At 35.2% G+C, this 22939-nt stretch overlaps 1 protein-coding gene across 1 annotated transcript in view; it reads right to left on the reverse strand.

Moving 5' to 3' along the window:
• Positions 1–1670: 1670 nt before the first annotated feature.
• LOC132560162 (zwei Ig domain protein zig-8-like) overlaps positions 1671–22939 on the reverse strand; it is a 92119-nt gene continuing 70850 nt past the window's right edge. Inside the window, exons 3-10 of the mRNA XM_060224814.1 lie at positions 19121–19331; positions 15983–16003; positions 10537–10560; positions 7715–8005; positions 6604–6627; positions 4839–4985; positions 4366–4527; positions 1671–2944 (exon numbers count right to left, since the gene is read on the reverse strand). Of these exons, the coding sequence (XP_060080797.1) occupies positions 4855–4985; positions 6604–6627; positions 7715–8005; positions 10537–10560; positions 15983–16003; positions 19121–19331 (702 nt within the window). The 3' untranslated portion in view covers positions 1671–2944; positions 4366–4527; positions 4839–4854. The remainder of the gene's footprint in view (positions 2945–4365; positions 4528–4838; positions 4986–6603; positions 6628–7714; positions 8006–10536; positions 10561–15982; positions 16004–19120; positions 19332–22939) is intronic.

Genomic DNA, 22939 nt, shown 5'->3' on the forward strand with positions numbered 1-22939 from the left:
AACAGCCAGGGAATGCCCGTGTCCTCATGAGTAGATATCCTCATATGTGTCACATTAACTCGCTTGCTTACATGTCGTTAATGTTCACTTTCTTCTGTCCCCGTTGACAATTACAACCAAGGCCAGGCTGGTGTAATATGAGGCTCGGGGCGATAAGTCTGGCCACACGTCGTTCTGGCAAGAACACGCAAGGACGAACTCCGAAGGACGTAACAGCAGGCAGGAGACAAAATGAAGGCAATCTAATTTTTCATGTCTCGATCGCCATTTGAGAATTTCAGAAATATTCACTCGTCCGAACGTAAAATTAAGTTAGGATTTGCATGTGGAATAGTGTGACTGGAATGCATGCACTGATGTTCAACATATGCATTGACGAGTAAAATATAACGACCTAGTTATTTGAATAATACTAAAATGTGCGTGGCATACAGTAATGCTGATATGTATGATAAACGAGCAGTGCCATCTCAAAATATCACTAGGTGACCAAAGCTAGCTCGAAGTATTTACCAATTTATATTGTCCAACATTATTTCTTATCAGTTATGTGTATTTAGAAAAAAACTAAATTTTCGATTAGTAATCATTAAGAAATGTCATTTTCGATTCTATACTAAAACCTTTTATCCAAAATATAAATTTTGGATATTTATATTTACATATTTATATCAATGTAGAAATACAAACTTTCATATTAGAATTATACCCGATCTATCGGTAATTAATGTTTTTGTTGCTAAATGTATAACACGCGCAAATATCATAGTTTGGTGATAAAAACCAGAATGTACGAGTTTATTCATGTTTGTCTGACGCTTTTGAAGAGTAGGAACTACACACTTTAAAACCGTTGCGTTTGATCAAGATAGATTATATGACTAGTCTGACCAGAAAAAAGTTGACATCACGAGACAATTGAAAGGAACCTATTTGCAAAATTGGCTTAAAAATAGCGAATTAAACATTGATTAAACATTTGCAAATTTCGTGGCTAATCAAGAGGAAAAAAAATGACCGATAAAATATTCCTGGTCCAACAATAGGTGCATAGAGCTGATACTTCAAAGGGATATTCCATTCTTATTGTGATGACATCTATATTGTGGAAATGCTTTATAGATCTAGCTAGAGCAATTGACAAACTTTCTCGTTGCGTTATTATAAGTCGGAGAGAATGAATTATTTGACAAATCTGTAAAATTAACAGAAAATTAGTCTACTGACGTTATAAAATTGTAATACCAGCTTAAATTTTAGTGAACAGCGTACACATTTGCATATGTACCTAATACAATGTATTGCATCTATGATCCAATGACTTTTCTGTTTTGGCTTTCCCGATGTTCTTTATTTAGAGGGTATAACTGGAATGCTGACCAAAGGATAGATATTTTGATGCTGACAATCCTTTTTATCCTTTTTAGATCTCATTAGAGTGGGTTCTTAAAAGGTAGTGAAATTTTCATCTCGGGCGGAATATCCCTTTAATAATGCTCATTGACATCACTATATCAGGACAGCCATTGTTGATCTGGCGATAATATGGTTCACTAGTTGAATCTTATAAGAGTAACGAACCACCTCAAAGGAGGCACATTGTACATATTGGAAGCTGAGTTGCAAACATACACAACTTTGAAAAAAGAAAACCTAAAGTTTATCGTATTTATTTGAAAACACATTATCATTGCAACATTGTCTACAATTGTAGTAATGGAAGACTGTTTGCATAGCATTCATCACGTGATTGGTACATGTTTGCTAGAGATGGGACGGACAATTAGGGAAATAACTATCAATATTAATACCTTTCACAATTAAGCTACGTACATCAATTTATATCTTTACCAATTAAGAAAATGTTGACGAAGAAACATAATAACAAATTAATGATATTCCTATTGTTATGCGTGGAATGTCCTCCAGGTTGAAATATAAGCACAAGACTCGAGTGTTTTGTTCTACCACTGAGAATTCCCCACTGTGTTGTGTTATGGGCGCTGTGGTGTGTTTGTAATCCTCGCACGTAATAGAGACGCCCTGCATTATATACATAACAAATAGAAGCATATGTAGGTAATACAGCCATCATGTTAACATTGTTTATGTAACATGCTCTATAGAGATCAAAGACACCATTAACAATGATGTTTTTCGTCGATTTACAAACTTTAACAGAATGTTTCGACGTTGTCCCAAAGTAACTGTTTTTCCCTTAGAAAACACGTATCAATCTGTCTTCCCTTGTTGTATAATCTCCGGAATGTAGTGAAATATGTGTTACCAGCTAAAATTATCACATGACAGCACGTGTCCATGTCAGGTCGATCGTGCGACAATGCTACAGGTCAATGCATGTACCTATAGTTCATACACTATCACATATACCATATGTTCCTCCTGCACCATGCACGTGTAAATAGACTCATCGTTATGTAACGGTTACGCAGCCTCTTTACGTGCTTGGAATCCTTGTTACATAGCTTTCCTCTATAAAGTAGGTATGAGCACACGAATAGCATACACGTTTCATCTAAGTAATCTGCATCCACTTAATAGTGAACTGTCTCCCAAAATATCTGAACAATCCACAGTGTTATCCATGAAATCAGGTGACCTTCCATACTTGTTAAAATATTATTATAACATTTTTCTATGATTCTGATAAATCTGAACACGTGTAAAATCTATAATGTTAGCGTTTTTATGTTACCTCCAATCGAAGCGTTTAGATGAAGATATATAACAACTGGCCATGAGGGTCCAAAGGAGATAAAAGCGGATCCTACTAGCGTTACCCGTTATGAAGGTAGGGTCCATCTTCATCATTGTCATTAAGTAGAAAATTAAACAAAACAAAAAACGATTGAGCGTAGTTTGGTCCCAGTTCTTCAACAATCCTTCTCTCGACGCCTGTAAGGCCCCGGGCGTGCCTGCCTGCCTATAACATAAACAATACATCCCGTGAAAGATAACCGTAGAACAATGAGTTTTTTCTACCTTAGATTAGACATTTTATATAAATATTTAATTCCAGTTCAAACATACTATTCTGTTGTCTTAATATTTTATTTTGCCCCTCATAACATGAAATGTAATTCGGTAAGTCGCTTGATAAATTAGCAGTGTTGCGTATCAACTTCTGAAGAGCTGATTTAAGAAAGAAAACAGCCATTGATATTTGAATATTGCGAAGCTATTAGCTTTCGTGTCTTTTGTACAATCATAAAGATAGCAGGTGGTAGACACTGCTGGTGGACTTTTAAATCCCCGAGGTTTGATGTAACCTGCATGCGACGTCTTCATTAATTCGAATTGTTGCACGGTTCAGATTATACATATGTATTTGACACTGTTCTAAACTTATCTGATATTTGAAAATTGCAAAATTTATTCGTTTACTTAGCTGCTGCACCTCCACATCTACATTTTGACTTTTCTTTCAATAACTTTGGATTTCACTCAGTCATCCTAGGCTTCAAAAGTTTGGCCCCTAGCATCACTGACGAGTTCTTCAAGGACGCACAGCTGTATGATACAGTTTAATTCATTGTGTGGATCTATTGTACATATGTATCTAACTCTAAATTATCAAAAGGTGCTGTTCACTTGAGTGGCTTTCATACAAACGTTGAGTTTGTAATGTTTAAGATGAATTATTCTTTTTACAGTAAGAGACTCTAAAATGCAGACGAGAGTAAACTCAATTTCTAACACAAGATATGGATGTTACTTAATTCTCAACGCAAATAGTTACAATTGCTAATTAACACATGGATTAATCTGGCGAGATGAACTTTGTGTGAACTCTAAATCGATATCGAATTTGGAAATAAGGGCACTCGCGAGAACTAAAATGCGATCATAACGGAATTTGTGATTGACCACGTAATGGATGCTTCTTCAAATTCATAGACAACGATGATATACCAAATTATTTCTTTCACAATCACTTCATTTGTAATAAAACGACACATATTCACATATTCCAAAGGATTTTTCATTTACCTTTTCTCTTTGAGGAAACAGCCGAAGCTAATGTAGTTTTATCTGTTTATTCATTTATTTGTTTTGTAAGAAATTCAATACACTAAACCAACCGCTGAATAACCTCTTTATGAATGTCTCTTGTGCTATTTGGTACGTTTGAAATATTTGAAATTACTCATTCAGCAAAGATCATAAATGTTTTTCATTTGAAACATATTTTATACTTTATCTTTTTTGCGAAGTATCTAAGTAAATGTTTTTACCATAAAGCTGGACTTACAGGTAAACCTTAACTTCATAATTTGGTTCTATTATGGATATTACACTTGCTAAATCAGTCGACTCATATTTTATTGGTTTTTAGCGACATACCTTCAGTAATCTACTTCCGTTCTGTAGTATGATAAAGCAAGGCCTCGCCCACACGTGGCAGAGCAGTCGTCAAGGCAAGTTGTTGTTCCTCTTACATACGTACAAAAATAGGTTCTATATATGACATGTAGCAGGAACGGCGATGACCTGTCCCCACCGTTACTGTTATAAAACAAAGAAAAAAAACGCAGTATTTAAAACGTGAATAACATAGAATAAAGATAAGTGAAAATAAAAAACAAAGTCGAAATTTAATATACACTTATTATCTATAGACCTGCTTCGCAGCCTTTTGTGAATGTTATTGACATCAGCAAGATAGGATCACATAGTTACTATTCTTTATTTTCAATTTTAATAAGAAATAAATTATTGGATGTCTATTGAATTGATTTTTTCAAATTTTTTCAAATACGTTTTCAAAAGTGTAATGAAAGTAACCATGTTTAACAGTAATGTGACTTTCTACTCACCACCACTGGTAGAGACTCATATAAGCACGAAGGGAATGAGAAGGACACAGAAGAACACCCCTTGGGACGGTCGATTCCGACTCTGGTGATTTCCTGTTTTTGATGTATCTTCATTAATAGGTAAATTATCCGGATCTATATTAGATTCTAGAAGAGAAATTAAAGCAACTGTTTTCTAGCAAACATAAACAATCACTTTTAGTTATCTACGTTTCGATGTTTGACATTTCAAAGCAAAACTCTCCTTTTTAAGTTCGAGCTGCTACCGAGAAGCCAATTTAGAATTTCCGACTGCGTAAGAGCGGGCGCATCCGCCATGAAATAAATTCAAATTACTTGCACTAGCTAAGTACATATCAATCACCGCAATAATTACGTTGATTGCAAGAAGAGTATGATATAAAAAGTATGTGTGTATACCATTATATGCTATTATATAAAGTCATCGAGGTGCATTGCGGTACAATTGAATACAATTGCAGCATTCATATTTTTTCCTGGTGTGTTCAAGTCTGATGAACTCAAATCTACTGTTGCATTTAAACCTGGTCAGAACAATCAATTGACTATAGCTCAGTTACATTTTTTATTCCTGACATGAACGTACACACGCCAACGTTTTGCAGCGCCCCTAAACTGAAGCTTTGGTTTGATTTTTTGTGCAAAGGCGTATAATATTGACTTGGCATGGAAGATTTAAACCGATCCTCTATTGACGAAGCAAATTTTAATCTTTATTAAGCTATAAAAATAAATTTCGCGAATCGTTCGTAGAATTTTAGACAACAACCATAAATAATTATTGGGTAAGGTAATAACTTAACTAAACATTATTTTAATATGCCTGGTAGTGACATGACTACTAATTATTTATTTTACAATCTGTTTCTTGCACAAACACGTAATTCTCTATACGCTATTTAAAAATCTAAGCTGTCATTTAAAGCCTATTATAAATACACTGAAACAGAATGTTAGACCATTTCTCTGAAAATATCGATCGAATGTGTTTTGAAGGTATAATTCGCATCATTATTTCGTTTAGTTTATTATCAAATTTGCTGCGAGATTCTGATACCTAGGGCGGATGAAATGATCAGAATTGGAAACTATAAATTCCATGTATATGTTGTATGATTCCCTGTAGGACATTTCAGGAATGTTACGTAACAACTTCACGGACCCACCGACATGTTTATCTATATCTGGTTTACAACCCGACAGATTTTCTATCTAGTTTGTAATGTATCACATTTCCATGGCAAATAAATTACTGAAATAAAATTAATGAAAACAAAATAGCTCACTGGCAAGTTATAAAGACAATGATAAATCAATAATACAGGCTAGCAATTAATGATGAAACACTTATCTTTTTATCTTTAATAAAGATAAAATGTATGTTGATATCTGACGATAACAAATATGACGTTGCTGTGTGGATAACGGATGACAATACATTTTGCAACGATTTTAAATATACCAGAAATAATGAGATATGACTACCAAGCGTATTACACGTGGTTTTCATATTACATATGTAAGCAAGTGCAGTTGTTTTCAAATGGCATACAATTAGTGTTATTTTTCACTCGACATCCGTTTCAGACAAACAATTATGATAACTACTTATTTCGATTAAAATAACAAAGACACAACTAAAGCAACCTTATGATGTTAAGAAAATAAAATAAGTCAAGAACATGGAATTCCCAATCTCTATATAAGACATGGGTATCCTTAATAAACCTATTGTTGTACTCACCTCGTTTTCCGAGTGTAGATTCTGCTGTAACAAACAGTGCCAGACATAAGTTGATAAGACATAATATTTTGCGGTGTCAGTACTTTTCAGAGCAATGCACAATGATCATTTTACCATAATGACAATTATAGATTGTATTTAATAGTTTAAAAACTTAACGATGTCTGGGACTTTGATGAATCATTCAAATTTGCTCTTATTTATAAAATTTATCAATAAACGTTATCGCAATACCAGTAACCCATAAACACGGTATCGATACCATACACAATAGAACGGATATCATTTAATCTGTGTTCAAATAAAACAAAGCGTGTAGCATGCAAACGTGAGTTTATATGAAATAAAATTTCAAATCCAACTTATATTAACTATGTATAAATACATATACAAACCATGGAGTGATTGTATTAGCGTCTTTGACACAGGTGTGGGTCATTTTATTCAAGGAGAGGGAATAACAGTGAGATCAGCAATACAATTATGTTAGATTTGCAATGGAGACCATAACAGGAACCACACAAGTTTGGAGGTAAAGACATTCAAAAGCGATATGGTATTTAGTGCTATCGATATGACCTAACACAAATGTTGTGACGACGAATATCCTTTCAAAACCGGCATGCCAAATGTTCAACTAATGGCAAATTTGAGAATATACTCGTGTAATAAACATTCTTCTAAAAATTTCAATCAATATTGAAATTGTGAAAGTTATTGAATTTCATATTTTAATGAAACCCCGAATCAGCTGTGTGATACAGTTAACGTTGTTTGATACTGCTATATTAGATTTTAAATTGGTACCAACCAAAGAATATGGTCAATAACGCATCGTGATTACATCAAATAACAATTTTGTAAGCCTAATATCGCTATGTGTGATCTAATAGTTCTATTCGTTTACCCGTTTGACATTTATTGTGATGGCTCAAACCTACCAATGATATTAGTGTTTGACAAGAGTGCGAGTGAAATAGTTTTATTCGTCAGATTCTCTTCAGTGTGTGAGAGAATGAAATCCTAAAACAGTCACGGTGAGACCAACCATCGCGTGAGGCTCAACGTAACCTACCATTGAGTACATCCGATGGTCCCCGGTGTGACCTACCATTTAACACGAGTAAGTCATGACTTGTTATCTTATTGTCCGAGCTTCGACAGATGTACGTCCCAGAATCCACCTGGTCGCTGTGTCTGATGACGAGTTCGCTGTATAGAGTGTTTGTTTCCTGTCGCATATACTTTGAAATGGATATTCCTCCAATTGAGTTTGACTTAATCTTTCGTCCTTCCAGGAACCAGTCGATCAGCTCCGGGGGTCGAAGGGAACCCGTTGCGTTACACGTCAGGCGAATAGGATGTCCTCGCTCTACAAACTTTGGTCCGGATATGTGGACCTCTGGGGATACAAACCAGTGTTAATCAAGGCAGGCGTTAGTAAAGCATGCTGCAGTGCTTATACAACATCAATATACTCCAACCATAGCCGTCCACATATTTTACAAATAAGTATGAAATACTAATCAGACAACGATTTCCATTCCCGTACAGATTGTACCATAAAAGTGTATCAGATATATAGTGTACAAAACAGTTACACGCAACAGTGCGCCCTTACAAACTCTTGTTCAATGTTTCAAGAGCAATGAGATTTCGCCATTATACCTTTGACAGAGGGATGGCGAATTGTAGTCAAAGTGAGATGTTTAAAAACTTGAATTTAAGTAATGTTAGAAGAAGTTATCCGTTGGAAGCACCAATGTGTTAGAGTGAATAAAGTACACGACATTTACTAAATACGTTAAACTTTTTTATGTTCTATGTCAGCAGCAAAACTACTTCAGAATGTCTTTGCAGCTATCAAACTGGTCATTTGAAACACAATTTGAATGCCTTGCACTGACCATCCACTTTAACTGGACGTGTCAAACATGATAACTATCTTTTAAGTAAGTTGTCAACATACTCATTTGAATAGAAAATTATTCCAGATACGCGTTTATTTAAACTTATGTTAACTGTTTTATTAGTATGCTAGGGATATGTATTCCTGTGCTAAAGTATTTCGTTCTAAAACATTTTCTTCAATTATAGAAATTCGATGAAGTGCAGATGTACGAGCACTATTATCCATGAGTCTTTACAATCGAACATTGATAGACTATCAAATATAAACGGGTTTCTTCAAAACCTATAATTGATCTACCAGAATTAATAATGGGATATCAGAATATCTGACACTGCTTTACATTGTCAATGGACCATGAAAAACATATATCAATGATCTACCTTTATGCTTGATAAGCCACTAGAACATCTAACGTTGAGCTACCACGAGAATGAATGGATCATGCATACAGCTAACGCTGGTTTACACAATGTAGCTTAGCTATTAATGAGCTAGCTAATATATCTACCTTTGCTTTACCAAGAACATCAATGGAACATTACAACATATATTCCTGATATACATCGCATAAAACAAGGTCTGTAAAATACGCTGCTTTACCACGTATAGAAAATGGCTTCATGGACATTCAATAGGCTCTTTAAAATGATTTGTATAGACAAGACCTGACGCCATATACATTTGTCATTTCCCTTTTGTAATTGTACTTGTATTACGTGTACAACAGAATCAATTGCATTAAGAAAACATATTCTGAAATAAAATTAACTAGATTAAAAATTAGCCGTCGTGGAATGTTTAAAATACGCCGTGAAAAGGATATCCGAATTAAGTACACAGCACAGTAGGTGGTGTTGTCAGATCTTGCGAATTTCGGCCAATTCATCAGCGTGACAGGATAATTATATCTCTGCTAAAATGATAAACATGTACAATTTATGACAATAAGAGCCCCTTCACTTTAAATCCTTCTATATGATTATAGGCCAGCTCTTTTTATTTGATTAAATCCTTGAACATTTTAGAAATTGAATATCTTCAAATCTGAAATGTATTTTATATACTATTTATATGTTATATGTCTTATACGCTTCACATTGAGAAAATCAGATGTTTCCTTAAATTCATTAGGTCTAGATGGATATAGAATTGTTGCTTTCCTTTAATTTCCCGTTACAATTTATTGTGAAAATCATTTGACTTGTCCCATAAAAATATATAACAAAATATATAACTTTTCATACGTCTTTCATATTTGTTGTGTGATCAACCCGTTAGTCTGTGTTAATTGATACAGGTATCCCTGTAGGTAAATCAATCCTATTCTACCTCATTGTATCGTCTACAACACATTTGTGCTGATTGTCCATTCTTACAGAAGACAATATTGATAAAGTGTCCACGAGTAAGCAATCCTCTGTTGTCTGTCTATCGATACAGACACCCGTGTGTGTTAATTAATCATCTGTTGTTCAACTTAATCTTGACATTCGAGTTTCCATTGATTATCTAGCGTCTGTCTAAGTAAGATCGACAACAGTGTGTCCCTTGATCAACGATCTTGTAGTGTCTGACTAAAGCATATAGACACTCTTCGGCGTCTGTAAATCATACGCGCTCTAACTTAATAAAACTACACCAATAGGGGCCCAATTAACGACTATTGTCTATCTAAAATTAAATCAACACATTTTGTGTCGTTTTGTCAAAAATAATTTGTAATTTGAAATGTTAATATAATGACGTCATTACGCTTGGAAAGATCATGCAAGTGACATGTCATTTTTTTAACACTTCATGATTTCAAAATGCACCACATTATTAATTCATAGTTCCAATCTCTGGGAACCTTATGTAAAAAGAAGAATATGGCCGCCTGCTGGAGTATATTGAAGCAGTGAAGGTGTAAAGACGTATGGAACATATTCTGAATTCACAGTTTGAACGTGGAACAGGCAAACAGGGAAAGCCACACTGTTAACTTATCATTGACTGACGTGTAAATCATAATCCATACTCACCTGGATAATTTTTGCTTGGTTCATCTGAAACATATATGAAAACATGCATCAAAATGTGACAGCATAGCGTTTAGTAAAATAGAATAACATATTGTTTAATGAAAATTCTATCGTACACAATAAACGGTTTCCATCAACCCCTTCAGAATGAAATCCCGGTTTCAAGCATCGACTACTGACGATCAAGCCGACGTCACTATTACATTTCTTACCATATCAAAATGTTGTTTCAAAATGTTCATGTTGGAAACTATTCTTTGTCTATAGTTTACAAGTGCTCTAGCTTATGTTTTCTGATTTATGTTTTATGATCTTGTTTTTATGATTTTATTTTCGTATAGAACGTTTAGGGGCGCTTATTACATTTGATGTTCTACGCCACTGACACAGGTCTTCCTTCCTGCCGTTTATGTTTCGGGAACGTCTTTGATGTATTGTGGAATGCTTTGCTAGCATTCATATTTGAACCCATTATAAACCAAGATATAAGTAAACATGATGATGTTGTGGGTTACTGAACGGTAGGAAATGATTAATTACATTTGCTTTCTCAATAATGTATTCTGTCGGAATCAATTTGCCAATTATAGGGTAATGTTGGCCACTTCTTTTATTAATGAACTATTTAAATAACAAGTAGGTCAGATAAATGTGTCATAATTACGGTACAGCGTATAAAAACAGCATATCACCACCATAAGGGTATTCACGGAAACACCCATAACATATCAAAACCTATTGTACCAATAATCATCTAAATTGATTAAGACAATTTCATTGATCTGAGAACATTATTCTAGCTTGGAATTTTAACAATTTGAAATTTAACAAAAGTCATTGTATAATTTGTTTAAAGACCGCTGACATCTCACAAAATCCTCCAAATAGAAACTTTGCTTCTCAATATTTTTAAAAGCCTGTAGTTGATATAGCTTATCGACAGATGTCATACGTGAATGTCTGACAAATATTTGTAGGAACTAAGTCGATAGCAAAAGACGTTAAGAAACAATACTTAACAACATGGATACAAACAAGTACATGTATATGGTTTGCTGAAAGTCGAAAACTATCACCAACGTATTACTTTCGGTTTAATGTTTTCCAATGTTTTAGACGTAAATGAACTCTCCTGTAAAAGCGTTCTGGTGACACAGGCCGCTACGCACAATTAAGAGGAGGCATGGCTAGCGAAGAATTAATGGTGTGGTGGCAGGCTCAGAAATGATAAGGCTAGCACCACAGACGATGTTATTGCCGTGATACCGGTCCAAATCGTCTCGTCTGTAGCCACATGTCACAGGTGACAGGTCTTTTTACATTCACACTCACACTAACGCCGGCAATTCATACCCCAGGACCAATACCACTGACGTTTATGGGATCTTAGTCTTGAATGCATTTTCCATCTAGCTAGCTTTCTTCGTGTTGTGGTGGCTATGCCAAAACCATATCGACTTCTTTGGTGTTGCGTAGGTATTTATCGTCCCCGATGTATTGCATAAATGTCGGATACTTCCGAAGTCGCATCGCATCGAAAACATATTGAGAAAACACATTCTCAAGATTATCTTGAAAAGGATATCATGCTGTAGCACAGACGTACACATAAATAAAACGTCTTTGCTGTTTTGATGAGAAATGTGAGGACATTTGACCGTCTATTGATCCGTACCTTAGTTCAGTAACAGGGTATTTCACCAATCATATTTAGGGTTATTGAGCTTCTTACATAATACTTTAGACTTACTCGTATGAGTGCACTATTTGACAATCATTAATACCTTCGAAAAACCAGGGTAGTTTTGGACCTTGTTACATTTTATATCCTTTCATATATCTTCAATTTATCTTCGATCTGATCATTTATTTATATATCTATTTTTTTATTTTTAAACATTCAAGTGCTGTCATATACAAAATACTTATCTTTCGGCTTTATAATACAAGTCCTAAGTGCGTTGTTAATACATTCGGACACGTTGTCAGTGTACTCATGTACGGTGTCGTAGTAGAGAGAGGAGTGATTTTATATACGAGGATGTTTGTTCTGATGACGTAATATTTGCCTGCATACATGTCAATGAATTGGTGTCTGAATCTACAGAAGTGCCTTATGATGTGGTGCTGATATGTATTGGCGGATGTCGAGCGTTATCGGTCTATAACCAAGAGTGTTGACTCATTGTTTTAGAGTGTATGGAGGAGTGAAGACGACATGGTCTGTTTTCAATGTTGATGTCGTGGTATTTTGAAAATGTTCTGGTTGTCTTTATCAGTAGAATGCGTCTTATGAAGGTCATTTGTTTGATGACGTTTGGTGTGTAGCTGTTCAGAGGAGTGTTTAGGACATTGTGGTGTCTGTCTGCACGGGAGAGTGAAGTCGAAGTCGTTTTACCAGTACGCAAGAGTGTAAACGACATATTGTCAATTCTACCAGTGTATGTAGTTGTTCCGGTGTCAGTTTGTACAGAGCAGTATAGATAAGTGTTAGGTTGTACGGAGGAGTGTAGATGAAGTGTTAGGTTGTACGGGGGATGTAGATGAAGTGTTAGGTTGTGCGGAGGAGTGTAGATGAAGTGTCAGTTTGTACGGAGGAGTATAGATAAATGACAGATTGTACGGAGGAGTGTAGATGAAATGTCAGTTTGCATGGAGGAGTGTAGGTAAAGTGTTAGGTTGTACGAAGGAGTGTAGATGAAATGTCAGTTTGTACGGGGGAGCGTATATGAAGTGTTAGGTTGTACGAAGGAGTGTAGATAAAGTGTCAGTTTGTACGGAGGAGTGTAGATAAAGTGTCAGTTTGTACGGAGGAGTGTAGATAAAATGTCAGTTTGTACGGAGGAGTGTAGATAAATGCCGGGTTGTACAGAGGAGTGTAGATGAAGTTTCGGGATGTACGGAGGAGTGTAGATAAATGTCAGGTTATACGGAGGAGTGTAGATAAATGTCAGGTTGTACGGAGGATAGTTTTTACTTTGTTGTGTTTATAATTCATAAATAACCATAGATAAATAATAAAATATATTAACTGATTACCAAGGTGTGATACATCGTTAATTTAAATAAACGATCTAGTGTGATATTCAATTTAAATCTAGAGTGAAGAGAGCTACGTGAACGTAAATCAGACACAGATCTACACCAACCAGTCTCACAACCCGCCAAACAGTCTCATCGCACGCAACTCAGCATTACTTATATCGAAAACATACGGCGAAATCGAGTATAAATCACATTTGGAAGAGAATAAACACAATATAGATATTATTTAAACACATATGCTTGCGTTGTGGTGAAATATAAATTGTACTTTTTCGTGTAATTCAAAATAGATATTTTCGATATTGATATAGGCTTTATTTTTTCATTAATAGCTGATGTTGGTGCAGCAAAACGGCCTGTACACCGTTCTGGGAATATGTAACAGTAGCGACCGAAATCCCAGAAAGTTCCTGTGCACTGTTTGCATACATTAATGGGGCTTGCCATCTTTAATTTCCATTGATATATACAAACACACACATAGATATAGAGTGAAATTTCTGGTTGAGGCTTAACATTTATATATATAAATGTACAAATGTCAGTATGTAATTTAAATAATCAGGGAATAACCTTTACCCATATCAGTCCACTCTGGCGTACTGGGTGATCGAAATCAGCATTGATATACAGTTCTGTGTCACCTCTACCTTATTCATATCACATATTTAGTAGAAGTTTTGTTCCTTTAAATACTTCACCAACAAATCCACTGAAATTTCGTAAAAGTCTCTTGTGCGAGGCTGATCCAAAAGTTAAGAGAAATGGACGTCTCATTCTTTCGGAAATATTTATTTTCTATTACAACTTTTCTTTTAATGAGTCGGTGACAGCATTTGTCCGTTTCCTTTTTCCAAAACCCTGGACCCATCATTAACATGTGTTTGTACTCCTGCAGTCTTGCGCGTCACCATTGTGGCTGATGTGATTGTTTCAATGCAATATTTAAATCACCCAGCCTTCGATGAACAACTGGTGTGCTTTTACAAACCATCAATGCTGTTTTCATAAGTAATCTAGTATATGTATTTTTGGGTGACAATAACAAAAGTATATGTAATGGGACATTAACGTGGCAACGGTGTCTGCTTTTGTTCGGGCGTATTGCTATAATACAATTAAGAGATAGCATATAATTACTGCATATTGATAGAAAAAATGAAGTGGGATATTGGCAGATTGCGAACATGTCTAGATGGGTTTAGTGTTATTCTGATGATGAGTGTCTGTGTATTATATCCTTGTCATACACGGAAATGCTCCTGTGTTCTGGTAAAGATATATGTCTGGGTGTAATCATACTTGCGATTTATGAGTCGTTTTAATATGATCTTGATTAATCAGAAATACGTGTAAAATGATTACCATTATTGTAAGACTATCTATATTTATTCTTTTATATTTTTTTCTCATTTTAATTAATTCATTTTTTGTTTTTTTGTTTGTTTTACGATTAAATTTGATGACATAATGATTTTTGAAATAACTGTTCTGGCGTGGAAATGCTAGCATTGTTGTGTTTTCATCTCGTATTATTATTTCACCTCGAGTTTTTTTTTTTTTTTTTTTTTGCAAATGTGCTCATTTACACAGCGCGAATGATTTTTACTTGTAAATTATGTTCGTGTAATATGAAACATTATAGTAAGGGTGGTTGGCATATCAACACATATATATTTAGAATTGAAATATGTTTCTAATAAAATCAGACAGTTAATGGTTGTTGGATATGATAAGAAATTATCTTTTAACAAGCTGTACTGTATTTATGACTAATGTATATTAAGAAACTGAGGAAAAACTTCAAATATTTGGTACAAACAACAATAGCCATCGGATATATTCCGAACTGGTATAAGAACGATTATGCGTTAGTCAAAGCAAGGGCAATAAGCTTAACGGGTTAACGTATGTAATATGTAAATAGTTTGTGATAGTTATGAAAAAGACAAACTATAAATGCATTCATTGTTTGAAAGCAGTCGCTAGGTAGTTTGCAGTTAAACCATTATTTGGAAACAGTAGCATGGTAAATATCGGCGAAATATTAGACAGGATGTTCAAAATTTTGTTTTATATCAGGCGGATAATCAGGTGTTAGTGTGACTTTGTTCGACAGAGAGAGAAGACAGTTACAAAGGTAATGGTTTGGTATCGGTTGTTTGTGTGTTAAAGAGATAAAAAGGGATGCAGTAGGTTTATATCGATGACTAATGCAATCGGTTTAGTAACAACAGGATATCTGGTTGGAGGTTAAAACAACATTTATAACGAACAAGGAAAACAATGATGAATTAACTCGGAAATATGTTTAAAACGGATAGAAATGCAGTTATTATGGCCAAGAAAACTGGTTTTAGGTGAGGCATGATAACAACTTACATACATAAATATAACTTACTTCTTATACGCGTCCGTTTATCTGTAAATAAACGTACACAAAGAAACATAATAACGTTACAACAGTATAATGCACGTGCAAGTATTTATTTTTTTTTTAAATGCAATTACTCCTTCTGATTATTGCACGTGTTAATAAGTATTAGTTTTACAAAGTCTTAAGATATAATATATATATATATAGGTAGATTACTGGAATCATAATCCAGGTGGTCATGGTAGTTATTGTGTTGGTTTAATTACCTACATATGTAAGTATGTGCACAATAGTTCCGCTGTGGTGATGCTAACGCATGTTACCCAAGAGGACATGAAGAACGCCAAAGCTCGACATGAAGTATGTTATTATGGAGGATCGCTACTCGACATCATCATTTGTAACTCGTGTCATTCACCAAACACCATACAGACATACACCGTGTTGTACATCTGTAATTAGTAGATGCTGTCCGTGAACTACAATCATGGAGGTACTTGTAATCACTGTCAGAACAACAAGCTACATCAAAGTGGTTACAGGGAAAGTTCACCATCCTTTACTAACACTGCTTCCCTCGTGCCAGAATACTATACACCTAACATCATCAACAGTTTCCGATACACACAGCATCGTCAACAAAATTATTTCCCAACCAGGGCGATAAAAACTATTTATTTAGGAAATGTTTCTAGGGTTTTGTGGTTTTCTCCATGTTTATGTCTAACGTATGTTGAAGAGTGATGTTGATTCTTAAATACCACTGACTAGTTTTCCATAACTAGGTCAATAACATTGCTGATAAGTCGCATAAGAACAAAATATCTGTATGATGCAATTTTATTTACTATTCGGCAACGGTAATGTATTAAATTACCAACGAATACCACTACACCCACTAAAGTAACCCATTCACTATTGTTAAACAATAATTGCGCTCATCAGTGCATATGTGTATAATAAGTAGGTGGTCGGGTGGCACAGTGGTAACGCGCTTGCCTTTCCCCCAGTCGTCCGGGGTTCGATTACCGGAATGAATGTGAAGAGGTATGGGGTCACCTGCCCGGCCACTTTGGTTTTTCCCGGGTGCTCCGGTTTCCTCCCACACGTAGACCCCTCGCGCGCTTCCTTCCGATCCAACAAGAGTGATTCATAGAAATTGGAAAAACTTGCTTCGCAATTGTTGTAAAATAGATATTATCACTAAATAAAAAACTAAGCAGGTGAGTTACAATAGGGAGTAAATGACCCATCGTAGGCGAAATTGGATTTCAATGTTAGCAGATGATATAATACAGTCCTCATGATGTCAACAGAAACCATTGTATACTATTTCAATCCCACGTTTTTAACGGTCTCTATACCAATTCATTGCCAAATCATTTACGTTTCATTTTATCATGAGAATAAAATGATTTCTTAACGATCAATGAGTTTGTCTGGCTGTTTTAATCGACATTTCGTTTCAAGCTTCGTAGGTCAGGAGGACTTAGGACCCCATCCCAGGATAGTTCTTAGTTACAATATTGACGTTTATCTGCTGGTATATCTAGTAGCTTCAAGGACTTTTCTGCAATTTCTTTAAACGTTGTCAGATAAGGTAAATTTTATTTCTCACAACGTTATCCTCTTGGGAATATTATATCTAGACTACAATTTAGACGTGGTCGGGAAAGACAGCTCTAGTTATGCCACTCGTCATCAAAAGATGTCTCATTTTCTTTGTTTTCCTTGAAATGTAATGTCCCCGGAGAAACATCATACCGCCCAGTTAGATAAGGTTGTCTTTATCCTTCCATATCGATAAGCTGTAGATATGTGTATAAGAGCAAATGAGTTGGTCGTACACAATGGTACGTATCCGCTGATAACTCGCATCAGAATTTCCATCTAAAGATATCATCTGTCCATTTAATAGAACTTTTGTAATAGTCTGGCTTTAAACGAAGCTGTTTACGGTTTAAACCGTCTATGAATGTAAATCATCAAATTTGAATATTATCTTAACTTTGAAATCAATTTTATCACGAATGTAAGACATCTCCATGTGAAAAAGAGTGTTGCAATTTACAGATCTATGGTTAATTTTCGTTAATACTTTAATATTTATAAATATATCAAAATAGAAAAGGCAATCTCGTTGGTCAGAACCGGTGAACAGTAAATATGCATTTATTTATAAAAAAAGAAATAAATCACTATTTCAATGTTAGCATATGAAAAAAATAATTGTAAATGTTCGTTGTTGCATTGTACGATGTATACTTTTGCAGGGAAACATATTTGAATTGATCAGCTATAAGAGGCATATTTTGTTTTACAAGTGAGAACACTCTTAAAGAAAATCAACTACGACATTAAACTCTTCGTTATGTCACGGTACACTGATTCTTCTTCAGAAACTTCAAATATAGGCATCAAAGAGCTGTACTATATACTGTACCTACACGAGCGTTTTATTAATTATCATTCTACATCATGCTATAGTGACCGGGAACGAACACCCAGTTTTATAGTAGTCAATGTTAAATAATTTAATGGGATAACATAACATCATGATATATATATGGGCCAGTTATCAGGTATTTTTCAATGTATTTTAATAGTGTTGTTTGTTTATTGAGTGTATCGCCGCTTGATTAGTAAGGGTCATACTAAGGTGGGGTTTCCTTCTAATAGCTTGAGTCTAACTCACTGAACAACATACGGGATGCCTTTCACAGCCATCCAGAACCATTAGGATAAAGTGCCTTGCCCAATGACATCACGTCACGCCACGGCTAGGGAGCGTCGAACCGCGCACCTGTGATCTTCAACTGAGTTCATGTAGGCCAAAGCTTTGTTGAGCTTTATTGTGATTTATATTTAGTTGCAGAAGCTGCTTAAGATTATCACATCATAGTGACTTGAGACACCTTCGTTATTCGAGCTGTTATATGTATGTTCATATCCATAGCCGAGGTATGCGTTCAACTAAGATAGATAAAAGGAATTCTTTGCTAATTTTGTTACCAGATACAGCACGAATTCTTGAGATGGATATCTGCTGAGACCATTTCATAGCATGGCGAAATTTCTGGGGACTTGTAAGTAGAACAAAATGCCAAAGCATCCGATAAATTATAACTTCCGGTGACAACGAATTGTAGCTAAGAGAGTTACCTGAGACTGAAAGTGTGATGTATCGATGCATGTTTTCTTTAGTGCTGACTTGACATTCGTACTTTCCGGCGTGTTTAACCTGTACATTGTTGATCATTAAGTTCCATTCGTCTCGGTAGGGTATGTGTTTAACGCTAAAGCTTGGGTCCTTCACAAATACGAACTCGCCCACTGTCAGAGCATGTTTTTCCTTCACTTTCTTCCATATAACCTGAAAATAAACGAATATATTATTTACACAACCATTACAAAACGCACCCACCGGACTATAAATATATCATGGATCAGAGTTCCATCGACGATTGTCCTGTCTCTCACAAAGCAGCGGACTGTTGCTTAAATCAAACACAGAAATTGGCTTTGATGAGCAAAACATTTCTTCGCATATAATTCAAGACACCGTGCAATGCATTTAAAAAAACAGCTTCTTATTTCTATCTTTCTTTCCTTATCCAGTGTAAAGACATTTTAGTAAGTAACATAATATGCTTTACTGTGATAACATAATGCTATTTTCAACATTTGATAGTTTCATTCATTTTGGACCCATAATATTAGCGTGAAAAATGAAAAAGAAAAAAAAATAATCCCAGACTGAATTACAGATTTCCGGAGCGACTACACTGAAACAAAAAAAAAAAAAAAAAAAACCCAACAGCAGGAAACCTTTGTTTTTTTCTTAAGTATTGATCTTTGTCAATCTGAATTTAAACATTGTAATGTTTCCTGTGATGCAGTTGCATAACGGCACCCGTGAAATTATAAATCTTTCAACCCGACTCCATGAAATGCACGCATAGCTGTTATTCATCGTTAAGCGACAACTATCCTCCTTCGGTTTCAGCATTGTTTCAAAACAAAACAAAAATTGATTACATTTGATTTTTTCATTAGAAAATTATTTTTACATAAGTCCAGCTAAACTCGAATGTCTGCTTCAACGACAAATCTATTTTTTGAAGATGAAACTCCTTTCAGACGAACCCAATAGGTATGCGTGGCTTCATGTTGAAGCCAAGTATATTAAAGAGTGTACTTGATCCGAAATGAGTACGTCTGATCTTCTACACAAATCTGTATATTCAGTTGGAAACGTGATGCCTTTTATAAGGTTTGATTACTGAAGAAGCCGACATCACCTATGACAAAGTACAGACAATCTGTCTCTGAACTTTTTAACGCATTAGGTTTTGTAAAGGAAATATCCAGGACTTGTCCACACAAAAGGAAACTACCAATGGAAACACTGGTTACCAGTGGTGTAGATCACCTTTGTGTCATGTATACCGAGACGTTTCCATCCCATGGTTATACAACTGACTATCAGTCTGCAGCTGGCTAATTTTTTTCTCCGTGGATTTCCATAGAAGTCTAATATGCGTTTATTAAATCGTCTTAATATTGCCTTTATATTTCAAATCAACTATAAAAAGGCCGCTTTCGATAAGTCTTTCCAATAAAATGACAAGTAATTGATATCCAAAATATTTTTTCCGGGGCATTGAAAAACGAGACTTAAAAATCATATGTAGGTTGCTAGAAGTTCGTCAGCCATTTCAGTGAGAGAAAGTCCGTCAATCATGAACGCGGAAATGTCCGTCTTTTACTTTTAACTTGACCTCACGTCATGCCTAGTCTCCGATTCACGCCTGAGTAGTTAACTAACAACAATCACAACCAGCGGTTGATTCTGAAATTGGAACAATAATGACATAATTTCCAAAAACTCACAAGTCCTTAATCTGTGTTTCAACATAACATGTACATTATGTGTATTTTTCATCCTGAACCTAGGATGTATTTTTTTTTTCAGAAATTTGTCGTTCGCGGGTCAAGAACTTAAAGTGATTAAATGTGATGAGCATTTTTTTCTTCGAACGTAACATCCCCGACGTGTTGGTATTGTTCTAAATTATCACTAGACTTAATACAGTACCTCTCGTGTACAGTATTCATACAAAAATAACTAGAACAAGATTATATTTCTGTTATGTTGAAGACATTATGGTGTCATATATCCTAATTTTTATATGCACTCATATATGAAAAAAATGTTTTAATCGATTAGAAATATATGTACCATTGACGAAATATTAACAGATTTTTCTAAAAAAATTAACTCTACAATATGTCTTTCCAGAATGAGCAGCTAGACCTGAAATATTCTTATCTTATCGATAAAGATATTTAAAAAAAAAACCGCTTCATTAGATTTTATTTTGACAAAAGAATATTTTCTGAAGAACAATATGTCGCATCAAATGGGTGAAAAACATGAATATCATAAAGGTTTGTCAATTATGCAGTTATGAATGCCATGCTTTTTTTATTATGCAAGCCATCATAGAACGCTGGTAAGACACACTGTATATAGTGATAATCTAGACTACTTTCCGGTACATTGGTGCTTACAGTGTACGTTGTAATGGCTTCGCACATAATAATAGAGATAGCAGCAATGGCAACCGAAATGCCGTGGATGATGAAAGACACAATCTCCAATGGTGTATGTAAATACTTGCTTTGCCAAACACCATGCTTCCGAAGAAAGCTTCAAAACAGACAGGAAAACTATCGTTTTGCAATGTTCTGCTTGAGTTTGTATGATTAACGACCAAGAGATCGCCTTAGCACTCCAGTGCGCAAGTACAGAATTGGCACCGGAAGATAAGAGTAGTGTGCTAAAGAAGAAACGAAGAAAGCGGATAAATCTTTTGATGCCCTGTGCTGGTTCTTTAGTTCCGTCTCGTTTTCGCTCATTTGTCATGGACAGTAAAGCAGAGTATGTCAGCGGGAGTGTCGTCGTGTATATAGATAGTCGGGAAGAGAACTCGGGTAATACCGTTCTCCTCCCCGTTAATGTTGTATTTGGCAGATCTATAGCTACCCGCTGATGGGCGTGGGCCGGCAAGTAACTATCGAGACGGTAGGGAGTCATGTGACGCACGTTTCATAGGAATGTCAGTCAGTTATGACACTAGTCATAATTACATAAAGTCGTCTATTCAGTTAATGAGCGTACAAACTGTACAAATATTTAGTTCAAGGTATTTTCCTATATAACGATGACGCATGATACAGATCAAGGATTTAAAGTAGGAACAAGTATTTATATCATACGTACATGACTTTGAAATCATATTAAGCTTTCATTGTCATGATTTACTATACGTGTAACTCCAAGCTGGGATAAATCCGTCATTGGTGCAGTTCACGCTTCTTCAAATTCTTCTTAGGCAATTAATATACGAGTATTTCATAAACAATCAAAATGGATTTAAAATATTGATAATCCTGTTTTACATGTACCCAGAACAGGATTCAAAGCACGTGCAAGTTGTCATTGGTACCTGCAAGTTGTATGTTGTACCAAGAATTAGAACTCGGTGCACATGCAGATAGACATGTTTGTCACAGGATCGAACGTGTACTGTTGAACGTGGTATTACAGGTGATATATGGAGTAATGATGTTCAGGTGTACCGTAATTACAATAAGCGCTGAAACTTTTTTCGGGTATCGAACCTTTGTTTTCTGCTAGGGTTATGGCTCATATCTTCGTAAATGTGGGATTTGTTCCGGATGGATTGATTTTACATTGTATATGTTATGTTAAACCTGGGGATTTCAGGATCCAGACAGTAGAGATCTAGAGATACTCTGTTACAATCATAACTTCTTTATGAGTGTGTGGATGTTTACTCCAGATTCTCCTGGGATGCCGTTTAGGGAAGACCAAAAACCTTTTGTACGGGGAATAAAACCGATTCAGTAATATCCGTTTAATTGCTGGCGGTGATGCAAATATATTATATTCCT

The sequence above is a fragment of the Ylistrum balloti genome, unplaced genomic scaffold (assembly GCF_031769215.1).
Source record: "Ylistrum balloti isolate Yb309-2 unplaced genomic scaffold, AGI_CSIRO_Ybal_v1 Utg371024, whole genome shotgun sequence".
Taxonomy (NCBI): domain Eukaryota; kingdom Metazoa; phylum Mollusca; class Bivalvia; order Pectinida; family Pectinidae; genus Ylistrum; species Ylistrum balloti.